This window comes from Panicum virgatum, chromosome 9N (genome assembly GCF_016808335.1).
Source record: "Panicum virgatum strain AP13 chromosome 9N, P.virgatum_v5, whole genome shotgun sequence".
NCBI lineage: Eukaryota > Viridiplantae > Streptophyta > Magnoliopsida > Poales > Poaceae > Panicum > Panicum virgatum.
Genome location: NC_053153.1, coordinates 16,284,733 through 16,309,704, shown reverse-complemented (window position 1 = coordinate 16,309,704; position 24,972 = coordinate 16,284,733). Strand labels below are relative to the sequence as shown.

Here is a 24,972-nt window from a genome sequence, read left to right as displayed (position 1 = left end):
AAATGGTTGGCTCTTGGGTATTCCACTTGTCGCCATTTCGTAATGTGTTGAAATCTTCAAGAGCACATGGAAGATCCAAATAAATTGCTGGAAGAAATGTTGAGACCAAGAGTAGACATATCCAAATACAATTGATTCTCTTTGTGGCTGGAGCTTTGAACTTTCAGAATATAGTTGTATAAAAAGGGTTCCTTTGTTGTCTTCTCCATGTTAGATGATCAGCAACAAGGATCCAATACGTCGACATGGGCAACTGCAGCAGCTTTACTCTTCCAACATGGTATTTTATCTGAACTTTGAAAAGTTGCTTTTGGTACGCTTGCACTTCTTGGCCTTGATATATGTAACACTGCAGGAGAAGCCAGCTACAGAGTAACACCCTGGTTTCTATTGATGAGGGTGGGACTCACGATGGCATAAAGACAATTCCAATTCAGAAATCTTGTGAATTCACCACCAACTCTGTGCTCTGTGTGTGTATCATCACTTGGAACATGAATGGCAAGGTATACATACTTGCAACTCGATTGCTTTCTTCTCGATGATGATCGGCCCGATTGCACTGATTTGATGTGTGTGTTGTGGTGGTGAAGATGTCTGTGGAAGATATAACAAAATTGGTGAGATCCAACAGAAAGTTTGATTTACTAGTTGTTGGACTGCAAGAGGCACCAAAATGTGATATTTCACAAGTTCTGCAAGAAACTATGGCCGACACACACATGTAAGAAACTATCCAGTGTTGTCTTTGCTATTGAACACACCATATAATTTTGCAGTCTTCTCAAATTGATTGATGAACATTAATTTTCAGTCTACTAGGTCAGAAAAACATGCAGTCTCTTCAGATGCTTCTTTTTGGATCAAAGAGTTCGGAGAAGTACATCAGAGGTGATTCTAAATCTTTTTTTTATCATATTTATCCCAAATTGCTTGATGCCAGTTGCATGTTTCCCCTTTTGTCAAACTAGTTTCCTATACAGGTGTGTAAACGTGCTTCTCTAACTTTGGACAGAGATGAAGGTGGACAAACATGCAGTTGGAGGTCTTGGGGGTATGATTGGGAGAAAGAAGGGAGCTGTGGCCATGTACATCAACTTCAGTGGGATCCGGATGGTTTTTGTATCCTGCCATCTTGCAGGTTGGTTTTCAATTTCAGGTTTATGCTTTCCACTTTCGTCAGTGTCACTTGTTTTTCTAAAACTCACACAGTCATACCAATCTCTAACTTACGAAAAAGCTGCGATTCCCGGGCCGTGGAGCGGGTCCACGTCGCCCGTAACTCGTTAACCGTCCGATCCACCTAACTCGCTACCTCGACCGTCCGATGCGGCTCGGGCCGGGTCTGTCGCCCGTTATTCCACGCATCCGGGCACTCGGGAACCTTCGCGGACCCGCTCCGAGGCTAGCCTATCCCCTCCACGGCCGCCGCCTGCGCCTCCCCACACCTGCCACGCCGGCGCAGCGGGCCCCAACGCTGGCCCTCGCCCACACTGTCGTCGTCTTCCACCGCGGCCGCGACGCTTTGCTTCGAGTTTCGCCGACGCAACGACAACCTCCCCCACCTCTCCTACTGCGTCCTCCTGTTTCTCGCCTGGGTCGCGGCCATCCTCCCCATCGTCGGTCGGCTCCTCGCGCTGGCGGCGGCCCGTGGCCGTGGACCCCCTTGCGGCCGCGCCTCCTCGCACCGGGTGGCCGAGGCCAGGGCAGCGCGCCACCTCCGGCCGGCCCCCAGCCACTGGCCACCGCGAGGGGAGGGGTCGCGCGCCGCCACCGGCCAGGAGATAAAGGTGATAGAGGGGGGGAGGTGCCTCGGTCAGGGGCCAGCCCCTCGCGGCAGCGGCCGAGGGACCCGCAGAGCTCGCGCCCCGTTCGCTGGCGTCGCCGCTCCGCGCCGCTTGCCCCTCCCTTGCCGCGGCGGGCGACGTTCCGTGGCAGCGCCTACCGCCTCCTCCCCGTGAAGCAAGCAGGCGACATAGCACGGCTTCCCAGCCAGGCGGTGGCGCGGGGATGGCTGGCTTGGCTTGGCGCGGCGGTCGGGGGCCCAACCTCCACGGATTCAGGTTTCTGCAAGCTTGACATCGGCCCCCCTCCCCAACCCCTCCATCAGCTCTCTCAAAATTATTCCATTTTTCTTGTAGATCAAGAGGCCGATGATTGCAGATACAACCGATGCGAGCAGGCTCCTCCACACCTACCATCTAGAGTCACGCCTAAGAGAAGAGCGGGAACAACGGAATCGTTTTATGCTTGTCTGAATCTCACGGTGAGAGGAAAAACTCATTCATTCATGTGACTAATACTGGTGGGTGCGTTTCATCTTTGTTTTTCTTTTTTGCAGATCGATTTCTACCTCCAGGCTGGGCATGGTGGATCTCTTCAGGCTGCTATCTCCATGCAGGTAATCCGTTTGATGAAATGCTTCTGAACACTAAGTATCCGCTGGCTGTGCACTACTGCATGTGTGTGTGAGGAAAGCAGGAGCTACTGCTTTGGGCTTCAAAAATTTCAATTTTATACCATGAATGTCTAGCACACCTCACGAATTTGATGCATGAACCTTATGCTGGCAAGTTATAGTTCAGAGTGAGGCTTTTTAGTTTGATTTTTATGCATACTCTATTTTGATTCTATGCCATTTTGTTTAGCGTAAAAAATCACCATGATTCAGACTCTTGCAGTGTTGTATAGCATGGAGCCATGGACTATGCTAATCATGTGAAGATAGCTGTTCTAGAGTTGACATATAACTATGGAGCCACAAAATGTAACAAAGGAAACACATATGCTCATGTCAAATTTAAATAAAGAACAATCAATCTGATCTTGACCTTGATTTTGCATGCTTTGGGAATATGAATTCAAGAATCATTCTAACTGTTCTGCACCTTCTCCTCCTGCGCCAAACACTGTCAGAGACGCCTCCTCGTCCTCAGTAACATTGCTCGCCAAATTATTGAGGATGTGGCTTGTGTTCACGCGAATTTCCTGTTGCTTCTATATTATTTTAGCATCTGCTGGGGCGACAAGCCAGCACAGTGCGCATTTGGTGGCCGCCATGGCTCCTTTGGACGTGGCTTTGGAAGCCACCGGAGCAAAAGAAGAAGCCTTCTTGATGCCAGCCCCTACTACAACAAGAATTCCAGAATAACAAGAATTCCAGATGTCTGATTGTGCAGCATCTCTAACTTACGAAAACGCTGCGATTCCCGGGCCGTGGAGCGGGTCCACGTCGCTCGTAACCCGTTAACTGTCCGATCCACCTAACTCGCTGCCTCGACCGTCCGATGCGGCTCGGGCCGGGTCTGTCGCCCGTTATTCCACGCATCCGGGCACTCGGGAACCTTCGCGGACCCGCACCGAGGCCGGCCTATCCCCTCCACGGCCGCCGCCTGCCGCTCGCCGCTCTCCCCCACCGGCTGGCCAAGGCCCCCCTGTGGCTGGCTCCTTGCGGCGACGGCCGAGGAACACGCGGCCGACTCCTCCAGCAAAAAAGCAGCGAGCGCGAGGGGAGGCCCCGCCGTAGCTGACTCCTCGTGTCGGCGGCCCACGGCCACGCCACCGGCGGCTCCTCCAGCAGAGCGGCAGCAAGGTTGGGGGAGGGGACGCAGTCTCCCCTGCCTTTTTCTCTTGCCCAGATCTTCGTAAGGAACTCCGAAGGAACACCGTCGCAAGCTCTTCGCTGGGAGCCTGGTACCCAACCACCGCAAATTGTCCAGGTAATTTGTTTTCCTCTCTGCCGCCTAGCTATTAGAGGTCACTGCGGCTGCCCTCCGCTTAGTTTAATCTGTATAAATTAGTACTATTCAGTTAATGTGTAGTAATTTCGTAGCCTGACATGCAAATCGAATTTAGTGCTGCGGCCTCATCTCTGTTGTGTATCTTTGGTTAGATTTGTTCTATCCTGTAGCACTTCACTGGAAACCAATCACTAATTGTAATGCATGTTTATCTATACTTACAATAACAATATAATAATTCAAATTTGCTTTGTACTTTCAGGAAGCCAAAAGAACAACCTATCCCAAATTAAAAAGAAATAATAGTTAACAGGTATGTAACATAAACAAGTTTGTTCTTGATGCATCATGAAAAGATAAACTGTTGAATTACTATCGGTAATCGTGTTCGTGCTGTCATTCAACTCAAACAGGACAGATGAAACATAACTTCCAAACACTCGAACTCGAAGTAGTATGCAATAGTCAACTTTGATCTTATCTTACTTGTGCCTTCTGTTGTATGTTCCCTGCCACTCTTACCTCAGGCTAGGAATAGTTAAAGCTATCGAGGAATTTAAGACTTCAGTCTATGTTGAAAATTATGACCAAGAGGAGGCTGAATTTCACAAGCCAACAACATCTTTATCATACTTTTAAGTTTTAAGCACTTATTCTTTTAGTTAGATGCATCCATTACCAACTCTAGATGATTCATTGCCTCTGGTATAATGGCTCATACCCTATTGGATGAGGCTCACCACCTACCATGATCATTGAAGTTGTCTAAAGCATGTTGTTCAGTTATGTGCTTATCAAAATCTTTGTAAGATATCTTTCCTATATCCAGCAATGAAATGTTTGCGTAGTAGTATCTGACACTAAGAAGACAAGTCTTTTGACAGTATATTTACGTTCCTGGAATTGTCTTTGCAAGAGGACCTGCATTGCTGTGTTGATTCTACTGAGCAGGTATAATATCATGATTTAGGGCACATAGATGATGTTCAGTTAGTAAATTCTTCCATTGACACAGCTCCTAAATTTCTAGGTTAGAGTTATTGTAAATTTTGTTTGGAACCTCCAACTGGAATGCTAGATGATGAAAAAGGTGATTTTGTTGGCACCGCAGTCTGTGAGGTTAGCAACTTTTCTTATCCTAATCTAACGAGCATTTAAGTTCAGGTATTATTTTTAGGGAATAAGTCAGGCTTGTTGGTCCTGCCTGATATTGGTTCACATTTGACATACCACAATATATCATTGTTACTGTCATATTTCCTACTTGAACCTGCAAAGCATGATCTGTAACTGCTGACTGGTTAAAGAAAAAACTGGTAACCTTTTTTTCAGTTTGCTAACATCTGATGCAATCATGCAGCTTCTATTCCAGAAAAGAATTGTCCGAGTAGGCTGGGTAACTCAGTTTTGCCGGAGATTAGGCAGCATTGAGTAGGTAATCTTTATTTGGAATCTTACATGAGCATAATTTAGTCCTCTTGAGAGGCTAGCCCTGCAAGATTGGTGCGCAGGGACAAGGCAATGCTGTGGTGCAGCACGTCAAGGAAAGGGGCTATGCTCGCCACCAGCGAGGAGGCTCAGGTTCAATGACAATTTCCCCTGCGCGAGCCATGCCAGGAAGATATTTGTAGATAGGGATAAAAGAGATTTATATATGACAACTGTATGCACATTTCGTAGTAATGAATTTTGTTCTCTGTTGGACTCTTCAGTTTCATACAGTATTGGTGGTCAACAAGATATATGTTGTTAGTAACATAGCTGTTGTTTGAACAAATGACTACTGAATATGCATGAAACTCACTTAAGAATCTCAAACTTGAGCCTTCATATTTGGTTTCTCTATGACTTGGTTGTGTCAGCTATATCTATTGTATCGTGCTCTGCTATACAAATGAAAGTTTGGTTTCAGGAACTGCGCCTCCGTAAATTCACTCTTTATTTTCCCTCAAGGTTACACACGGCTTAAATATTGGTTCACGCGGCCTTGCCGCGTGGTCTTTCTAGTACATTACTATAATGCTTCAAGTATCAGAGTACCAGTATGGATATGCTAGACAACCCAGACAATGAAAATATGATTGTAGGAGAGTTTCCGGGATTCAGATGCGAAGCCTTGCAGTTTCTCATATTCTGATAGTAAATATGATATGATGTAGGGATAATATAGCTGTTAGTTTTAATCAAGTGCCATTATGAAGTGACATGGAATTATTAAAGTGTAGCTCATGAACACAAGGTGGAGAAGAGGAACTCAGAATTCCAGCGTATTTCACAGTCACTCTTCTCCAAGTATGGCATCCCATATGCCCAATCTGCTGATATAACAGTGTGGCTAGGTGATCTCAATTATAGACTCGAAGGAATAAGCTCGATACCTGCAAGGAAGATGATTGAGGAGGATCGTCAGAGTGTAAGTGTCTGTTGACAGCAGTAAGTTTTACACTGTAGGAGTGCCTCATATACAATGTGTTCTTTCAGAAGCTAAGAGGCAAAGATCAACTTCTGCGCCATAGTCTTGTAATTTTCTACTATATCAATAGAAACGCACTCGTCGAGTGCCGTTCGTTCAAAAAAAAAAAGATCAACTTCTGCAAGAAGCTGAAAAGGGTGAAGTGTTCAATGGGTACTACGAAGGAACTCTGACGTTTAAGCCAACATACAAATACGATGTCGGAAGTAGCATCTACGATACAAGTCACAAGGTATCTTGAACTAACGTCACGTCCAGATGCCTACTTGCAGAAATGAAAATCATTCGGAGCTTTTGAAATACTGACGTTTTATGCTTGCGATCTTCTCTTCTCCAGATAAGAGTGCCTTCTTGGACGGACAGGATATTGTTCAAGGTCGACCATTCTTCAGGCTTGGATGCAGTATTAAGTTCATATGAATCCCTCGATTGTGTTCGGAGCTCCGATCACAAGCCTGTGAAAGCGCACCTTTGTCTGAAAGTACGCAGTGGGGATGATTGATTTCTCCATTTGACATAGCAGGGATACCATTTAGAAATATTTGACTTATTGTAGAGTTGTGAAATATGATGTAACTAAACTTCTTGATGTTTCGTCACCGGGAAAAAATGTGTATACAAGGTTTGGTTGAAATTTTTAAACTTGCACTACACCAAACTGGAATTACCTTGGCGGCCAAAAACCGCCAAGGAATATACCAAAACCGCCAAGGAAATCATCCTTGGCGGCTGGCCGCCAAGCAAAATGCGCCACGAATAGAGGGCCAAGGAAACATGATTTACTTAAGGTTATTTTTCTTGGCGGTTTGGCCGCCAGGCTAGAAGGACTAACGGCAAAATCTTCGCTGCGCCAAGGAAATATTGCAACCGCCAAGGATATAATTTCCATGGTGGTTGTCGACCGCCAAATAAATTACATTCCTTGGCGGGCTGAAGCCGCCAAGTAAATCAGTTTTCTTGGCTGCCAAGAACCAAGTAAATTTATTTCCTTGAATGTCGGTAACCGCAAGGTAATTTCTTTTCCTTGGCGACCACCAGCAGCCAAGGATTAAGGATTACTTGGCGTTCCAGCCGCCAGGTTAAGTCTATTTGCTTGGCTGCTTTCCACCATCAAGGTAATTCTATTTGCTTGGCTGCTTTTTATGGCCAAGTTAATTCAGTTATATTGGCCAAGCAAATGTTTGAAAGAACCAAAAAAATAAAAATAATGGACTGGCAGGCAGAATTCAATATAGATCCAAATTGGATTATATGATCGTTGAAGCAATATATAAATCATACATCCATTAGTTCATCACAAGTCCATATGCATGCATCATGCCTACATATAATCTGTGGCAAATATTGTATCATGCCTACATGTCACATCACATGCACAAAATACAGTAGCAAAAGATCAGGCTAGCATATGCAGTATCTACCAAAATAAGCCAACAGTCAACACCACATCCTCCAGTCAGTAGGGGTTGCTTGCTTTAGTTGAGGTCACAGTCATGGTTACTGATCATGAATAGCCTTCGACAGCTCTCTCATCATCAACATCTCCTTCGATGGGTCGCTCGCCATCAACGTCATCTTCTAGGTAGGGATTGGCTTCATCATTTCCTTCAAAGGAGGCATCATCATCGACATCATCGTCGTCGTCATCGTTGTCGGCATCGCTTTCATTGTAAGTGTCATCATCGTCGCTTTCATCGCGCCTATCAACTGAGTGAGAGCCTCCATGTGATGAGCCAACAGCCTGCAAATCAGTAAATTTTCAGTTGTATGATAATGTAGGAACTGAGAACCGACATATAATCTGAGTAAATAAACAGTTTCAAGTTGTTGTATGATCATGTAAGAACTAAGAACCAACATATAATCTGAGTAAAAAACAAAATTTGATGCCATTTGCAGCTACATGCTTAATTCCCAGCCAAACAAGAGGCTGCAACTAAATTATACAGCAACTGAGAGGAATTAACCATGTCAAACTGATGGTGGCTACCTTACCATGGAATTAAATCTAAGACTGCCATTTCTAATCAACAGGAAGCCACTTGTTCACTGCTGCAACTCATATTGGCATTCTGCCACCAAACAGTATTAAAATAGCCTCCTCAACTAATTCAGCATCGACGATGCAACCCTCAACACGAGCCCTATTTCACACTTTTTTCCTAAGTTGTTGGATTTTCCTACAGGATATAAAAAGAAGTAAGGAAAGAATCATAGAACAAAGCATAATAATGTTTTCTTCTATTTTTTTACCTTTCAAATGGATAGTTCCAACAAGCTTGGACAGGACCTCCTAGTCTAGCCTCATAAGGAAGATAAACAATCAGATGCTGCATAGGGTTAAAGAAACATGGAGGAAATATCTTCTCCATTTTGCAAAGAAGAACAACGACGTGCTGTTCCAGTGAGCATATCGTATCTTTCCTCAACTCTTTGGCACACAACTGCCGGTAGAAAAAGCTTAGCTCAGCCAAACACATCCATACATTTTCTGGAAGGAAGCCACGAAATGCAACATGAAGTAATCACTCCATGAAGATGTGATAATCATGGCTCTTTAGCCCAAATATCTTCCTTGAATTCAAGTTCATCCCTTTTCTAATGTTGGCTGCATAGCCATCAGGAAACTTGAGTTCTTGAAACCACTTAAGGATTGTTGGCTTGTCATTCTTATCAATGCAAAATGGGGCTCTAGGCTTGTCCCATTTTCCAGTTGTCTTTAGCTTCAAATGCTGTGAGGGACGATTACAAATTTGAGATAAATCTTTTCTAGCCTTAGCATTATCTTTAGTCTTCTCAGGTATGTCGAAGCATGTATTCCATATAGCTTCACCCAAGTTTTTCTCATTATGCATCACATCAATGTTGTGCCACAGCAACAATTTATGGAAGTAGGGAAGTTGCCAAAATCAACTAATATGGGTCCAATTGTGCAATATACCATAGTTTTTTTGTATCAGCCACCAATGTGTTAATTTGGGCTAGGACTTCCTCCCCTGTTAATAGTCTTGGAGGCTCTTCATGCACCACCGTATTATTTCTAAATGCATTAGCTTGAGATCTGAATTCATGATCTCTAGGTAAGAAGCGCCTATGGCAATCAAACCAACATGCTTTGCGGCCATTACGTAAATTAAATGCATTACTGTCACACAAGCATACTGGGCATGCAAGCCTACCATGAGTGCTCCATCCAGAAAAGTTACCATAGGCAGGAAAATCATGTATTGACCATAAATAAGCTGCTCGCATTTTAAACTTCTGCTTGCGTGAAGCGTCCCATGTTTTATCAACCCCCTCCCGCAAGCTTAGTAGTTCATCCACTAAAGGTTGCATTAGTATGTTTAGTTTCTTTCCAGGATGCTCAGGACTAGGAACTACAAGGGCAAGGAATATGTACTCCGACTTCATGATAACACCGGGTGGAAGATTCAAGGGAGTAACAAAAACAGGCCAACATGAATACGGAGCTGCATTCATACTGAAGGGTGTAAAACCATCTGTTGCCATAGCAAGGCGCACATTTCTAGGGTCATCACCGAATTCTGGGAAGTCTATGTCAAACTGTTGCCATGCTTTCCCATCACATGGGTGCTTCATTGTACCAGATCTGGACTGCTTGTGAGATTGCATCATCTTTGCTGTTTTTTCATGGGCATATAGTCTTTGTAACCTATCTTTGATGGGAAAGTACCTCAACACTTTGCGTGGGACTCTATTACGACCTTCCTCATAGCGTGAGGTACCACAAACATCACACTTTTCTTTATTTTCATTCCCTTTATAGTAAAGCATGCAGTTGTTATAACACACATCAATTTTCACATATGGCATACCCAAACCCTCCAATAATTTCTTCGATTGGTAGAAGTCCTTAGGAATCTTAGACTCAGGAGGCAGAAGTTCACTGATTAATTCTAGATTTGCTTCAAAGTGTGCCACTGACATATTATAATGTGATTTCAAAGCTAGCAACCGTGCAATAGCAGAGAGAGATGAGTGTGTTGTGTTCTCATGGACTGGTTCATCAGCACTAGCAACCATCCTATAAAAAGCACGTGCCGAGGCTGTAGGCTCCTCATCAATTGTTGGTGCATGGTAACCACCTAGGTCAGCTAACATATCATCCATATGATCAGCTTCACAAGAACTCTCATCGCTTCCAACTTCAACATGTCTCTCTCCATGTGATGTCCATATTCTATAGTCATCCCTAAACCCATTTTTACACAAGTGGATCTCTACATCAAATCTTTTGTGCCTAACATAGTTTCGACATAAGGCACACGGGCACTTAATGGTGTCATTTTCAACCAGACTCAACATGGAGAATGCACGATCTAAAAAATTGTTTGTGTTTTCAATCCACTCATGAGAGGGAGGCTGCCCACAGGACCAGCCATTATACATCCATTCACGGTTTGCCATGTTCTATTTTTTAAAAAAATAGCAACATTATATCTTCCATATTAATAACAATTCGACAAGCAACTAGCAATCAAGCATGATAGGCAGAAATAAACAAGGAAATAGAATAAGCAGGGCCAAGTATAACTGCAAGAAATAAATAATAAAAGGAGAACTGATACTTACTGCTAACACGCTAGCTTTATTTTGTCAAAATGCAAGACACAGCTAATACATAGTTGCCTTCTCAGATCCGGAGTTCAACCTAAAAATAATTGCAAGAGAAATTCAGTCAAGGCCGAAAATAGAACACATGCTATGAATAAAACTAGTTCTAGGATATCAAAACTGATTCATCATATAGAAGGCAAAGAGCAAATATCAAAACCTGACTACTACACCTCCAAGGTTTCAGTTATGGGTTAAAAAGATTGTAAAGATGAGAAAATCTTAGGGATATGGATTAATCTAAACATTCTGATACAGGTTCAGTGCAACTGAGCAAATGACATTATGTAATTTTCTAACTGAAATTTTTTTGCCCTGAACTTCAATCACAACTGACAAGGATCTTGAACCCCTAAACCATTTGTAGTTAGACCTCAAAGTAACTAGGTGCTGATCCAGGATTGTTGGGATCTTACCAGCCACATAGTAGTAGATGAATAATCTTGCAATCTGTCACTTGGGCAAAGTTTGGTTGAACTGCAAATGAAAGGAATGAAAAGGGGAAATGTTACTTTGAGATCTCGGATACAGTACATACCTCACGGATCAAAGAAACAACTCGATTAAAGAGGGGAAAGGATGGGATTTCAGTCAAGACCGAAAATAGAACACATGAATCAAAGAAACAACTCGATTAAAGAGGGGAAATGATGGGATTTCAGTCAAAGTCGAAAATAGAACACATCTTACCTGCACGAAATCCTACTCGTTCCTAGATTGGATTGCAGCAAAGGGATGGACGGGAATTGGATGGATGGACAGGAACTGGTGGAGGCGGCATGGACAGTGGGGTGCGGTGCAGATTCCCCTCACCACGACGCTGGAGGTCCCACCTTCCTGCGCCTCCTCACCATTGGAGTTGAAGTCTAGATGCGGTGGCTGTGAGTTTGCGGGCTAGGGTGGACGACCTGAGGAGGAGATGCCGTGGCTGTGGTCTGTGGATTTGGGGCCTAGGGTTAATGGCCTGAGGAGGAGATGGAGGTGGATTTGGGATCGACGAGCAAGACAGCAAGGAGGAGTGCGGGTCTGGCAGCGCAACGAAAGAAGGGGTGGGGCGTGTGAAAGGGGGGCAGTGGCGGCAGGGGTTCTGACTTAGGGTTTCGTCGCGCGCGCGCTGAGTAGAGGGGCGCGGGAACGGCCAATTTGGGATTACGCTCCGCGCGCGTTGCCCAAAATAATGTGTGTCACTTATTTTTTAATAAAAAATATCACATTTAATTTATAATTAGTATTGTTGCTCAAAAAATTAATGTGGAGAGATATTAGCATAGTTGGTTTATTTAATTTAATAGTTCTAGTCCAAAACATTATATACACCTCATATATATAACAACCTTAGATATGATCGCTAAACATCATCAAATTCTTATTTGTGAAAATTGCATTAGTCATGTATGGTTTTATAAAAAACATGTGCTTGCTTAATGTGGGTATGGTGATGATTTCAATAAAACTTTGCGAGTATACCTCATTGGCGCTTTTGTATTGCAATGGTGGCCATGCACGACCTTCCATTGATCCAATGCTCTTATTCCCATCAATTACATATATGGATGTGTTATGGCATAAATATCTAATGTGTTATTGCATAAATATCAAATGTGTTATGGCATATTAAGTGAGGCGCTCCCTTCCACATCTTCTATTATTTGGAGTTGATCGTCCGAGATTGCAAGCATTTGCCGATTAGTGCTAGGTAGCATATACCGCTTGGTCGGCAAATTAAAGACCAGACAACATTATATTTCCATGATTGCAAATATATATATATATATATATAGATTAATATGAGGACTAAAACAACTCTTATTTGTATTTCTTTCATGGTTACAAGACATGTGTACTCATTTAGGATGAGATGTGCGAAATCAACATGTACACGCCATCAAGAATTTTATCCATCTCATGTCAATTTTAAAAATAATTGCAGAACTAGGTGTGTTTTGTTTTGACAACACTAAATATGATCTAAATTATTGCAATATAATGTGCCACAATAAAAGGATATATGTGTTACAATGCGCACTTTCCTTGGCGGTTTGATCAAACAGCCAAGGAAAAGCACAATTTCCATGGCGGTTTGAACGAAAAGGCCAAGGAAATGAGAACTTTTCTTGGCGTTTCGATGAAACAACCAAGAAAAAGCACAATTTTGTTGGCGGTTTGACGAAAAGGCCAAGGAAATGAGAACTTTCCTTGGCGTAATTTGTAAACCGCCAAGGTAATTACAAATTTTTTTGGCTGCCTACAAAATCCGCCATGAAATTATATTTTCTTGGCTGTTAACAAGCACTGCCAAGGTAACACTATATTCCTTGGCGGTTCAATCTTGGCTGCCAAGAAAATCCCTGGCCGCTAAGGTAATTCGATTTTAGTGTAGTGTTGTTTTGTTGTGTCGAATAAATTTTAAGATCTGGAAATGCACTTTAGTCCTAATTGATTGATGCGGTACAAGTTGAAGCTCAAAATCGTGTGACGCCATGAGGGGAAATAAAGCGAGCCATTTTAGCCGAGGCGCAGGAAATCCATGAAACGCCTGATCTAGAGAAAATGACAAGTTCAAAACATGATAAGCCGCTAAGTACTAGTGGTTGTGCTGATTAATTAAGCACACTGTGTTTAGTACTAACTAAACGAGTCCATAGATGTGGCCGGCCCACCACCAGTCTCTTTTTGACGTGCTGATGCATCAACCAGATTATTCTACTTCAACGAACCTTTTCCTTTTCCATGCAACACCTCGAGACCTGTTGTGTTCTTGCATCGTCAGTTGCGACCGATTTGACTCAAAGTTGGTGCTTCACAATCTTTCCGCAATACTGTTCTTGATACAAATTAAACGTACTCACCATTCTTTGATTTCCTATAAAAACATGGATAGTGAATAGTGATCCCTATAAAAAAAAGAAATACGTAGCGAGCAATGTTCACCGAGATTATAGTGAAAATAAGGAGACGTATCAATTCTCCTTTCAGAAGCATCGTTTTGTGGTTTCTATTTAGAAAAAGAAATAGAAACAAACCTGCTCAAGGGAAGGAAGATTTCATCGATTAATTACAACAAGCATATAGGGGTTTTCTGTAAAAACAACCTGGCCTGCTCTGCCCTTGACTCTGGCAGCGACCTCTCACCCGTCTTCCCTCCCTCCAATCACCCGCCCACCCCCAAGCCCAACCGCCACCGCCCGGAATTTCCTGGATGCGCAGGCAGGGCGCTCGACGGAATGCGTGCGCGAGACGCCGCCGGGCATGCTCGCCAGCCTCAGCTCCACGTGGGCCACCTCCTCGCCCCTCCCGCTCCCGCCGGCCTCGCGCGTGGGGGGTGTTGACGTCGCCGCGACAGCGACGCGGGCGCGCGGGCGGGCGGTGGGCGAGTGACAGTGGCAGCGGGAGAGAGATGTCACCCTCAGCTCGTTGTTTTCTTTTCTTTTTCCCTTCTGTTGGACTCGGCCTCCCTATCGCCGCGCCTCCGCCTTCCCGTCCATGTCACGCTTTGTTCGCTTCTTTTTCCTCCACCTCCATCGTTTCTCCCCGTTTCGTCCCCCTTCTATTCTGTCGGGTCGTCCCTCCGCGGCCGGACGACGGTTCTGCTGAAACAAGGCCAGAAAGTACGGATCTTTCCTGAACCCGTAGGCTCTGACCTGGTTAGTCTCCTTCTCTCTGCTTCTTTTAGTTGAATTACGATGATCTTGGGTTGTTTTTGCCGTAATTCACTTGCTTCACCGGCACTCAAGTATAATCTGGTAGTTGATGTCTTTTCGTGGTGAATTGCTGTGCTGAATTCGGTGCTTGTACTTCCATGCCTTGTGGGGACTGCGATAATGGCTTCTCTCTGTTCATGTGCAGGAACTGGGAGTTTGGCCATTGCCTGATTGGGGACATTAAGGTGGGGGTTGTCCCCAGTGAGCTCCGCGCCGGTCCCTGCTGTTCTTCCAGTCAAATACCTGTACCCTTCGATGCTGAGATCAAGGTACTTATACCTTGCTGTTTACCCTTTTTGGTGCTCAACTAATTCGCAACTACTTTTGGCAAAAGCTCTAATTGTTCCCCTTTCTAGTGTTCTGTTTTGCCTCATGATGACTCGTTTGTTGCGGAACAGGAACTAGGGATACCAATTATCTCCAAGATTCTCCTCTACCTTTCAAGGCTTCCTGAGGTAAGGATAAGATAACGACATGAACCATTTTAGTTTTGAAGGCACACTTGCATTCTCTACTGATTCATTTTGTACTGCCTATCAGAATTTAGATTCATCAAACCTTGATGACAGCTTGATGTGGATTTGGTCAGTCACCAGTGGTTTCTGCACAGCTTGAAAAAAACATTTATATCAGCAGGGCGACATCTTCATTTTGTGGTATCTGAGGCTCTCAAATGGTTTCCATGTATAGTGAATGTATGAGACATGATAAGCTATTTTGTTGAATGTGTAGTATACTTTTCGATTTAAGGACTCCAGACCGTGAATAACTTGTATTGATTTTTTCCTTTATGAACTCAGGGGAAAATAAACAGCAGATATAGCTGTGTAGGTGACTAATTGCTAGTCTAATCTATATAACATCGTTGATGACATTTCCATCCACAATTGCATTTTGCTGAATTAAAGGACAGTGGAGCATATCTGACCTTCCTCAAGGTGAACCAGTCGATCTCCTACTCTAGTTCTAATGCAACTATGATTCTTTGTGATCGTTTGTCCTTGGAATATTCAGTTGTCTTTCCACTGGAGAATAGAGGTTATTTTTTTTGCTGTTACTTGTATGCATTTTGCATTCAGGATGCCATGCATGTGAAATTTTCAATATTTCATTATTATGGTGTCCCAAAGTCCTGTTTATGTTGTGATCCTGTCCTTTAAAGTAATGTAGAGTACACTACTGAGCCTGACCCTATTCTACATAGCTGATGGTATTCAGTTTCAGAGAAAAGAGCACTCTGAACATTGTTTAAGTACCAACCAAATTTTGGGAGTGATTAATGCTGGACACGTGATGGCATTTTCAGTTTTCTGGCAGTATACGCCAATGCTTACTGTTGGAATCTACATTAGAAGATAATAAGGAAATAGAACTGCAATACTTCTGCTGAGTCATAAACATTGAGGATTGTGGTTGAATTTATAACCTATGAACGTGCTTGACTGTTGAAAATTTATACGCCTTCACCTCTTCCTCTGAGGTCTGTGCCTACTATTGGAATACACATTAAAAAAATTGGCAAGGAAGATGAAATTGCTATAAATCAGTGGACGAAAATTTTGGCGTCCACAGCGAATTTCAAGCCTGTGTATGTGCTTGATTCTTCCACCTTCACCTCTTGATCAGTGAGTGTCAATGTGCCTTGCAGCGTACCTTCTGCAAAGACAACCTGATGCCTGTTTTGCTGGATGTGCTTATGTTCCCAATCTATGAACGTTTTTGGATTCTTTTGTGCTTATTCTAGTGTCAGGGCTGGTATTGAAGGAGTGGGGGGCAAACATTGAACATAGTTTGGGTCTGGTGGGTGTTTGGAATGGGATAGGGACTATGTAATAGAGGAGAGGGAAATCTGTGAGATATATAGAATTTACATTCTATGGGTCAACTGCTGCATAAGAAATCTAGAATGTGATATATACAGACCATCAATGGCCTTTAAATATGAAGAACTCATATGTGCATGTTTCTTCTAAATATGAATCTCAATGGACTTGTTTTCAGTGCAGGGAGAAGGCTCTTGACCCTCCAGATTATAAACATGGGTTGGTTGAGTAAAATATTTAAAGGTTCAGTAAATAGAGTTTCAAGAGGACATTATAATGGGAACTCCCATGAAGGCTATTCCACCCAGCACACTAAATCATATGTACAGCTCTGCTTTCATCTTATCCTCTTAATATTTATGTTTACTGATGCGAATTAGTTAGTTTTAAGTAATACCTACTGTAAAAAAGGTGAAGAAGAGAATCATATTAATCCAAATGTGCTCCTTGATTTTATTTACCATCAGTTGCTCAATATTTTTGATTAGTTAGAACCACCGTATTTTTTAATATATATCAGGATTCACAACATAGGGGATGTTCCTCAGTCCTGAGAGGAAGGAATAGCACTGGATATGCTTTTTGCATACTTAATTATTCCTTACTTGATTATAACAAAAAAAATAGGGTGCGCAGGGAAATGAGGACGAAGACATGGATCATGCTATTGCATTATCCTTATCAGAGGAAGATCAATGGAAGGGAAAGGCCATTGGTTTGTATTACGCTGCCCCATCTTTGCGTGTTTTTGGCTATTTATAATTTAGAGGCAAATAAAGTGCATAGAAAATTCCTATTGTATTGTGTGGTTCTGTTACATGTGTCCTTAAACTTGAGAGTAAATTTCAGATCTGCTAAACTGTTATCACTAAGAGCGGTTCTAAACCTGTCGTAACCTAGCAACCAGTGATGACAGAGCACTGTTCTGTAATCAATGGTAATGTATGTCAATATCCTTTGTGAAGCAATACTAATAGAAAACTAGTAAACCACATCATAATTCTGTATGCCCTTCATTGATTTTGCATGATGGTTACAAAGTCATATTAGCAACCTGAAACGACATGCCGTGTTTTACTACCATTTAAATAGTGCATACCTGCCTTGACCACATATACAAGTTCAGGGACTACACATGGAGTTGTCATGTTCGGGGCCAAAAAACAACCCGACTAATTTTTGGACAAAGTTTTTATATGATTTTAAAATTTACTCTCTAGTAATTACCTAAAGTAGTAGACAGCTGGTTTTAGCTTGAAATATGAGCATGTGCAAATATGCATAGTTAACCAGAACTATGAATGCTAATTGTTAGAAATATATTTCCTTTGTTAGGCTAATTGCCTTGCTTAGCTGTGGATCCCTTCCATGCGGTTGTAGCCTTGTTTGGCTCCTGCATGTGCGCATGCACTGCCCCCGATCGGTATCCCTCCCCTGATTCTGTTGCTATAAGTCAGGGAGGTTAGATAGCCTTGATCAGGGTCTATATATTGTACACCCCTGATTACTCAGGTGATTCATTCAATATATGAGATATTTCCACGCTATCACTAATGCTTTGCCATTTTTGTTTTGATTATGAACCAGATACAGAGCACCACTTAGATGAAGATGAACAACTTGCACGGGCTCTGCAAGAAAGTATGAATGATGGACCTCCTCTTCAGAATATTCATTCAGATAACAGTTCATTGATTTCAATTCAAATTTGCAATCTGAAATTTCGTTTCATCTCTAATTACCAATTAAAGAAGGCTTGGACTTGCCTTGATCGCATATACAAGTTGTGAGGCTAAATATGTTGTTCTCAAGTTCAGGGACCAAAAATAACATAACTGGTTTTTCTGTAATATTAAATTTGCCTCTTTAGTGATTACCAAAAGAATAGCATATAGCAGTTCTTGATTGACAGATGAGCATACAAAAACGACTACTTTTGGTCAGAACCTTGAATTTTAGCGCTCTCTCTTGTAATTATGAACCAGATACCGGTCGTACTCTAGATGAAGACGAACAGCTTGCACGGGCTTTGCAAGAAAGTATGAACGATGGACCTCCTCCTCGTCGGAATATTCCGATTGAAGATGTTCACTCAGGAAGTGCTCCAGCAAGTAGCTTGCCCCCAAATGTTTTCCCCACAAGTGGATTGAGGTATTTCTCGTAATGGTACATTATGATGCTTCATAGTTGCTTCTACCACTTTACATGATCTATCGTCCATTTAGCAACAAACTTCTTTGTTGTTTATCTTTTTTAAAATACTAGTAAGCATAAACACACTCTGCATGTCACAGTAATGTGGTGAATGACAGTTTAGGAGGATACCTCTGATAATGAGGAGATGTATTAGACTTGGTTCCATTGCAGTAGCTTGTTGGTCTCTCATATACAAGGAGAAAAAACAACTCTGGATTCTATGGTAGGTCTAGGGTTTGAGTTTGGAAAATGTTTGGAGAAGCATCATATGCTCTGAAAACATATTCTGGCTGCAAACTATTTTTTCCTCAAACACTGAGGAGAGCTGTGTATCTTTATATTAAGAAGAAAAATGGTAGAGAACCCTTACATACATCCAACTATCCAAGTCCACACACAAGCACACCCAGATATCACAAATTACATTCACGCCGGGGCTAAATCTGAAAAACTACCATGACCAGATCCAAAATTAACCGGCATCCAGTGATTGTGCTGTCAGAAGTCTATACATTTAATAGTATATAATTATCTTGAGGATGATAGTGCTTGAAATCTATATGTTTAATAGTATAGAATTATCTTGACTGGATATGCAACATGGATCAATTGTCTGTCTGGTTATCCGAACCTTCCTTACAGTGATGTAGAATCTTATTGTAGAAGGGATAGAATTGGTGTAATGGATGGATTATTTTAGCTTGAGGCCTCGGCCGGTATATATAAGAGTACAAGACTTGGGGTGCAAGGCAACCCCACAGGATATGTATGGTAGTCCGGATACAATATCTAAACTACCAAATATACTCTAACATCCCCCCGCAGTCACAGCGGGAGCACTGCAGACGGTGAGACTGGAGGAGAAGCCGAAGGTAGGAATCGACGGACTGACATCCCCCCGCAGTTGTAGCGTCGGCGCAATGCGGATACTGCGACTGGAGAGAACCGGCGAGAAACTCATGCGGATGGTAGCCCTTTGTGCTGATGTCGAGATAGTCGAGCTGAAGGAGCCATGGTCGAAGATGCCGTGCGTAGAGTAGCCGTGGTCAACGTAGAGTTGTCGAAGTTGCCGAAGACGAGGTAGCCGCACATGAAACCGCGGGCGCACGAGGAGGCGCCATGGTGGTGGCGTAATGGAGAAGACGCCGGAGACGAAGATGGCGACGCGTCGAGGCAGTCGTAGAGGGAGCGATGCCAAAGTCGATGCAGTCAGGCCATCGGGCGACACATGCCCGAGTTTGCCAGGCTCGGGAACGCATCGGGGACGATGGGCACGCACCGGTGTTGCCAATACCGGACGTGCAAGGGAGGATGCACAACCAGACGCCGTCGCCGAGGGACCAGCAGAGAAGGCCTCCATGGCGGTCACAGGCGCAGAAGAAGACGAGGTAGAAGACGCCAACGCCTGCTGTTGCTGGAGTAGAAGTAGTCGGGGACGAGATGGCGACGCTGGCGACGTGGTTGTGCTAGACGAAGCGATGAGGGGAATCCAGACTTTCTAGCACAAGGCCGAGTGATCCGGATGACGTGACGGCAGTGCTCGAAGGAGACGGCGAAGAACTCATACAGCTTGACGAAGACCATGCGCGAAAGACGCGTACCGATAGAGTCGACAGCATGTAGATGCAACGGCGAGGACGACAATAGGCGGCGACGCTACTGCCCGAGGAGGCGACGCAGCGGCAGCCCTCTTGCTTGGCGAAGCATCGCGCGATAGACGACAAACGTCTTAGGAGGGTGGTTCGCGCGATCGGTTGATCAGGCCGACGGCGTGCGAGGCGAAGACAACGATGGCGAAGGCGATGTCGAAGGTGGAGCCTCCCGATCGGTGGTGGCGAAGACGAGCCGACGTAGGTCGACGCGCAGACGAGGGGGCGGGCACAGGCAGGCGTTCCGGTTACTCCGCAGGCCACGCCGGCAACACAATCGAAGGAGATGAGGAAGTCGGTGTTGTCGAAGCCGATGTCGATGATGCGCGAGTCGACGGCGGTGGGCGATGGGGACGCAAACCCGATCACAGATCGGGAAAAAGAAAACAACAGCAGCAACCGATCGGTAAGGCGACAGGGCGCTGGTCCGTGGGCGGACGACGGGGTGGCGCGGATTAGGCGAAGCGACGGTGGAGCGACGCGGATAGGACGGAGCGACGGCCACCGGCGAAGAGGACCCGTCCAGGCCTCCTCCACCACGACTAAGGGTGCGGCCACCACCACGGTGGCGCGCTGCATCGGCGGCGAGGAGTGCAGCCGCCACCACGACGGCTGCGCGGAAGGGAGGGCCCAGCCGGCGGCGTGAAGGAGGGGCGCGTGGCGGACCAGCGATGAGATCTTCGATCTGCTGGAGCTTGACGACACGACGACAGGCGGCGGGATCAGATGGATCCACCGCAGACTTGAGGACGATGACGAACACAGCGGTCAGAGGGACCGACCGCGCATCTAGGAGGGCGCTGCCCCCGGCGGAGATGGATCTCCCCGGGGGTGCGCGGCGGTGGCGGCGGCGGCGGAAGCTAGGTCTAGGATTAGGAACCCTAGTCTTGTGATACCATATAGAAGGGATAGAATTGGTGTAATGGATGGATTATTTTAGCTTGAGGCCTCGGCCGGTATATATAAGAGTACAAGACTTGGGGTGCAAGGCAACCCCACCGGATATGTATGGCAGTCCGGATATAATATCTAAACTACCAAATATACTCTAACACTTATTATCTGATTTCTCTCTCCATTTTATCTTGTTAAGCTTTTCCGTTCTGTAATTTTCTTTGTTTGGGGTTGCACCACTGCCTCTGTAGGGTTTGTGCTGGATGCAAAACTCCAATTGGTCATGGACGGTTTCTCAGTTGTATGGACTCTGTTTGGCACCCCCAGTGCTTCAGGTGTCATGCTTGCGATAGACCAATATCAGAGTATGAGGTATAAAATCGAGAACGTCCCTGACATAACATCCTTCAACATCACAAGATAATTAATGCAAACCTTTCTTTTTGGAAGTTTGCTGTTCATGAAGACCATGCGTACCACAGGTCCTGCTACAAGGAGCGGTTCCATCCTAAATGTGATGTTTGCAATAGCTTTGTAAGCATTCTTCACTTCAGCTTGATAAATGAGCTTGAAATTTTAGTAGTAACTAATTCTTTAATTTTGATTATCCATTAAGGTTTTCTTACCACTGATGGCATTTTGGTAACCAGATTCCCACAAATAAAAATGGCCTCATTGAGTACCGGGCTCATCCTTTCTGGATGCAGAAGTATTGCCCTTCCCATGAAAATGATGGTACACCTAGGTGCTGCAGTTGTGAGCGAATGGAGGTTAGTGTTATGTTTATGTACAGTTATATATATGTATTGATGGATTTATCAAAAAGGAATTGCCATTCCAGCATGCAATTTAAATAGTTCAACAGCTGCATTTGTGTGCCTGTTTTCTGAAATTTACATGTGAATTTGATGAATTGTATTATCTTGTGCCACCTATAATGCGCATCTTCATGACTGGTGATTCCAACGACATTTCCTTATTTTATTGTATTGTTTTCAACCCCAGCCAAAGCATAGTCAATATATAGCATTAGATGATGGCCGGAGACTCTGCTTGGAGTGTCTGCATACTGCAATTATGGACACCAATGAGTGCCAGCCACTATACATTGATATTCAAGAATTTTACGAGGGTATGAACATGAAAGTAGAACAACAAGTTCCCTTGCTTTTGGTTGAGCGACAAGCTTTAAATGAAGCTATGGAAGCAGAGAAAATGGTAAGTGATATCTCTATCCATTATCATATGGTATACATAGCGTACATCTAATATTATCCTTTTACTCTCGTTGATTAGGGACACCACCTTCCTGAAACCAGAGGTCTCTGCCTATCTGAAGAACAGATTGTCAAAACTGTAAGATCTTAAAACATTTCCTTGTTTTGCTAAATTCATTTCCTGATTTGGTGAGACTCAAGGGCGTTTATGATTTAATATAAAATAACATAATTATATTGTGCAGATATTAAAAAGACCAATGATTGGACCAGGCAACAAAATCATAGATATGATCACAGGACCTTACAAACTCGTTCGGCGATGTGAAGTGACTGCAATTCTTATACTGTATGGGTTGCCAAGGTATTGTTTTCATTTTTAACAAACTAATTACAATTGATTTTTGTTTTACTTTGATGAACGCCTACTACCAATACATCAGAATGTGCTCATGTTTTCATTTTCATTGATTTGATTGCATGCAGGCTGCTAACTGGCTCAATTCTAGCTCATGAGATGATGCATGCCTACCTACGACTTAAAGGTACTCTGGTTTTTCTTGTTTATTTTCATTTGCAGCATCCTCTTCATATTTCTGTGTTTCTAGAAGAGCAATATTTACTATCTTAATACATTTTTTGGTAGGATACCGAACCCTGACTCCAGAGGTTGAAGAAGGCATCTGTCAGGTTCTAGCTCATCTGTGGCTTGAGTCAGAAATCACATCAGGTTCCGCTAGCATGGCAACCACCTTAGCAGCGTCATCATCCTCTTCAACATCCTCATCAAAAAAAGGTGCAAAGACAGAATTTGAAAAGAGACTTGGCGAGTTTTTCAAGCACCAGATTGAGACAGATTCTTCCATGGCCTACGGAGATGGGTTTCGAGCAGGCATGCGAGCTGTTGAGCGGTATGGCTTGAGAAGTACCCTTGATCATATCAAGCTGACGGGGTCTTTTCCGTACTGAAGCTGGACTTTTCCCTCAAGTTCAAACTTGGGTATAGATTTTTGAGAACTCGTGGTTCCAGTTACAAATACCAAAGGGTATATATCATCTACAGTACACGAAGTATAGGCGAGAAAAGAAATAAGGATTTAGTTATATGGTCCATTGCAAAAAAAATATTTATATTTTTTCCATTTTAGACAACTATAATTGCACCGTTCACACATGAATTTAAGTGATCTTTAGCTTTGACCAGCCATGTAGAATGCTATCACTTAATGCAAAAGAAAGTCGAACATATGCGCTTCCTGTATTTGAAGTGCAAGTGCTTGCATGCTCTGCTCTTTTCAGTTTCTTGCTTTTCTTTGTGTCGCGGTAGATTCCAATGTTTCGATATTTTGTTGGTTTACTGTTACGCTTCAGCTTAGATTTTTTTCCGAAACAGATTTGTCAGTTGAAGTCAGTAGGTGTTTTTTCCCTCATAATGGTTGTATGATGATACCAAGTTACCAACTTTATGCTGAATTCTTGTAAGAGTAAAATGCACTGTGGGTCCTTAAACTAGTTCTCCTGTTCTGTTTAGGTCCATGAACTTTGAAAATGTATTTCTAGGTCCAGGATCTATTTAAGTGAGCCATTTGAGGTCCAAAACGCCCTTGACCTGCTTTGACTGTCTACGTGGACCGCCAGACCGGCTCTGACGTGGACATGGCATCTGACGGAGGCGCAAAAAAATTGCAAGTACACCCTTCCCTGCTATAGTAATGTGTAATGGCTCCCTTTTATTTATCATCCCCCCTCTGACGGCAATCTCATCCTCTATTCTCTCGTGTTCTTCTCCCCGCTCTCTGCGCCTACCCCTGAGGCCCAGATTCATGGCATGGCTCGCGAATCCAGTGCATCGGCGTCGGAGCAGTGGGGTGCGGATGAGCTTCCGCTCATCTTTGCACTGATTGTGGGCTCCGGCAAGTGGTGCGGCGCAGATTGAAGCAGGAATGGAGCTTTGGGAAGGTGTTCTACTGCTGCCCGTTGCACAAGGTGAGTTCGGGTGTGAGTTTATGTGTTGATTTGTTGCCCACTCATCTTTGATTTAATTGAGGAAGATTTGAGCTTGTTTTGTTGGTCTGTGTAGCATGATGGAAGTGGATGCCCTTTTTGGTTCTGGGAAGAAGATTACGTTGTCAAGCTAAGGAGTCTTGGGTTGCTGAAAGGAGGCAGTTCAGCGTAGCTGGAAGGCCCTATTGTAGCCCCAAGGATGGAGTTTCTGCATGCTAGAGAAGGAGAATGGAAGAAGAAGAATGCCACTGAAATAGTTAGGTTGCTAAAGTCAATATGTGTTGTATGTGTATCTATTCTGTGTGTGCAATGTGTGATGCTGTTGCTCTTAGTGTTTAAGAACTGAACATGGAATGTATGGAAGCTATTAGCATGTGTGAACTGAGCATGAAATGTATGGAATTTGAAGTCTTTGTGACCAAGAACTAATGAATGTAATTTGAGAAGCATCACATGAGCTTGAGTTGTCAGAACCATTTGACAGAAACTAGAGGGCAGTGGCTATTGTTCACAGCCATTTCAGATAAATGAGTTGACAAGCATTTCAGAGAAATGAGTTCACTAGCATTTCACAGACATGTCACAGAAACTAGAGTTCACAGCCATTTCTCATAAACTAGTTCACAAGCATTTCACAGAA

General features: G+C 43.7%; 2 protein-coding genes and 1 long non-coding RNA gene across 23 annotated transcripts; 2 read left to right on the top strand and 1 right to left on the bottom strand.

The window, feature by feature from the left end:
• On the top strand, positions 1-6,850 carry LOC120689734 (type IV inositol polyphosphate 5-phosphatase 11-like). 15 transcript variants are annotated; one of them, XR_005681416.1, is made up of 9 exons: positions 1,296-2,063; positions 2,142-2,266; positions 2,342-2,401; positions 2,917-3,719; positions 4,003-4,053; positions 4,625-4,691; positions 4,771-4,859; positions 5,101-5,175; positions 5,252-5,498. XR_005681416.1 is itself a non-coding variant. In XM_039972127.1 (8 exons), the coding sequence occupies exons 1-8, from the start codon at positions 246-248 to the stop codon at positions 6,713-6,715; spliced, it is 1,035 nt and encodes a 344-aa protein (XP_039828061.1). In that variant the 5' UTR covers positions 1-245; the 3' UTR covers positions 6,716-6,850. The 15 variants fall into 15 exon arrangements, 3 of the variants coding, with proteins under 3 accessions (XP_039828061.1, XP_039828063.1, XP_039828062.1); XR_005681421.1 differs by lacking the exons at positions 1,296-2,063; positions 2,142-2,266; positions 2,342-2,401; ... (4 more) ...; positions 5,101-5,175; positions 5,252-5,498 and adding exons at positions 1-280; positions 356-506; positions 594-724; ... (3 more) ...; positions 6,222-6,445; positions 6,551-6,695; XM_039972127.1 differs by lacking the exons at positions 1,296-2,063; positions 2,142-2,266; positions 2,342-2,401; ... (4 more) ...; positions 5,101-5,175; positions 5,252-5,498 and adding exons at positions 1-280; positions 356-506; positions 594-724; ... (3 more) ...; positions 6,284-6,445; positions 6,551-6,850.
• A 585-nt stretch (positions 6,851-7,435) lies between these two features.
• On the bottom strand, positions 7,436-9,463 carry LOC120692276. Its single transcript, XR_005682559.1, has 2 exons — positions 8,209-9,463; positions 7,436-7,954 (listed from the first exon to the last, which is right to left on the bottom strand). It is a non-coding gene; the product is annotated as an uncharacterized LOC120692276 (long non-coding RNA).
• A 4,567-nt stretch (positions 9,464-14,030) lies between these two features.
• On the top strand, positions 14,031-24,745 carry LOC120688361 (protein DA1-related 1-like). Of its 7 annotated transcripts, none has more exons than XR_005681070.1 (17): positions 14,031-14,492; positions 14,695-14,818; positions 14,948-15,004; positions 15,090-15,244; positions 15,350-15,487; positions 16,551-16,695; positions 17,000-17,087; positions 17,960-18,013; positions 18,358-18,523; positions 21,363-21,645; positions 21,762-21,881; positions 22,117-22,329; positions 22,408-22,467; positions 22,574-22,692; positions 22,815-22,873; positions 22,975-24,314; positions 24,409-24,745. XR_005681070.1 is itself a non-coding variant. In XM_039970654.1 (17 exons), exons 6-17 carry the CDS (start codon positions 16,588-16,590, stop codon positions 23,295-23,297), a joined length of 1,515 nt encoding a protein of 504 aa, XP_039826588.1. In that variant the 5' UTR covers positions 14,037-14,492; positions 14,695-14,818; positions 14,948-15,004; positions 15,090-15,205; positions 15,350-15,487; positions 16,551-16,587; the 3' UTR covers positions 23,298-23,610. The 7 variants fall into 7 exon arrangements, 6 of the variants coding, with proteins under 6 accessions (XP_039826588.1, XP_039826590.1, XP_039826586.1 ...); XM_039970654.1 differs by lacking the exon at positions 24,409-24,745 and having other exon boundaries at positions 14,037-14,492; positions 15,090-15,205; positions 21,363-21,483; positions 21,562-21,645; positions 22,975-23,610; XM_039970656.1 differs by lacking the exon at positions 24,409-24,745 and having other exon boundaries at positions 14,037-14,492; positions 16,556-16,695; positions 17,009-17,087; ... (1 more) ...; positions 21,562-21,645; positions 22,975-23,610.
• Positions 24,746-24,972: the final 227 nt, after the last annotated feature.

What these genes read in the sequence shown, in the direction of transcription:
- LOC120689734 (XM_039972127.1), top strand. Translation starts at nt 246, where the DNA reads ATGGGCAACTGCAGCAGCTTTACTCTTCCAACATG. An exon ending in ACTATGGCCGACACACACAT is followed by an intron (nt 725 to 814) that starts GTAAGAAACTAT and finishes ATTAATTTTCAG; the next exon opens with TCTACTAGGTCAGAAAAACA. An exon ending in TTCGGAGAAGTACATCAGAG is followed by an intron (nt 892 to 1,015) that starts GTGATTCTAAAT and finishes AACTTTGGACAG; the next exon opens with AGATGAAGGTGGACAAACAT.
- LOC120688361 (XM_039970654.1), top strand. Translation starts at nt 16,588, where the DNA reads ATGGGTTGGTTGAGTAAAATATTTAAAGGTTCAGTAAATAGAGTTTCA. An exon ending in TTCCCCACAAGTGGATTGAG is followed by an intron (nt 18,524 to 21,362) that starts GTATTTCTCGTA and finishes CTGCCTCTGTAG; the next exon opens with GGTTTGTGCTGGATGCAAAA. An exon ending in GTGATGTTTGCAATAGCTTT is followed by an intron (nt 21,646 to 21,761) that starts GTAAGCATTCTT and finishes TTTGGTAACCAG; the next exon opens with ATTCCCACAAATAAAAATGG.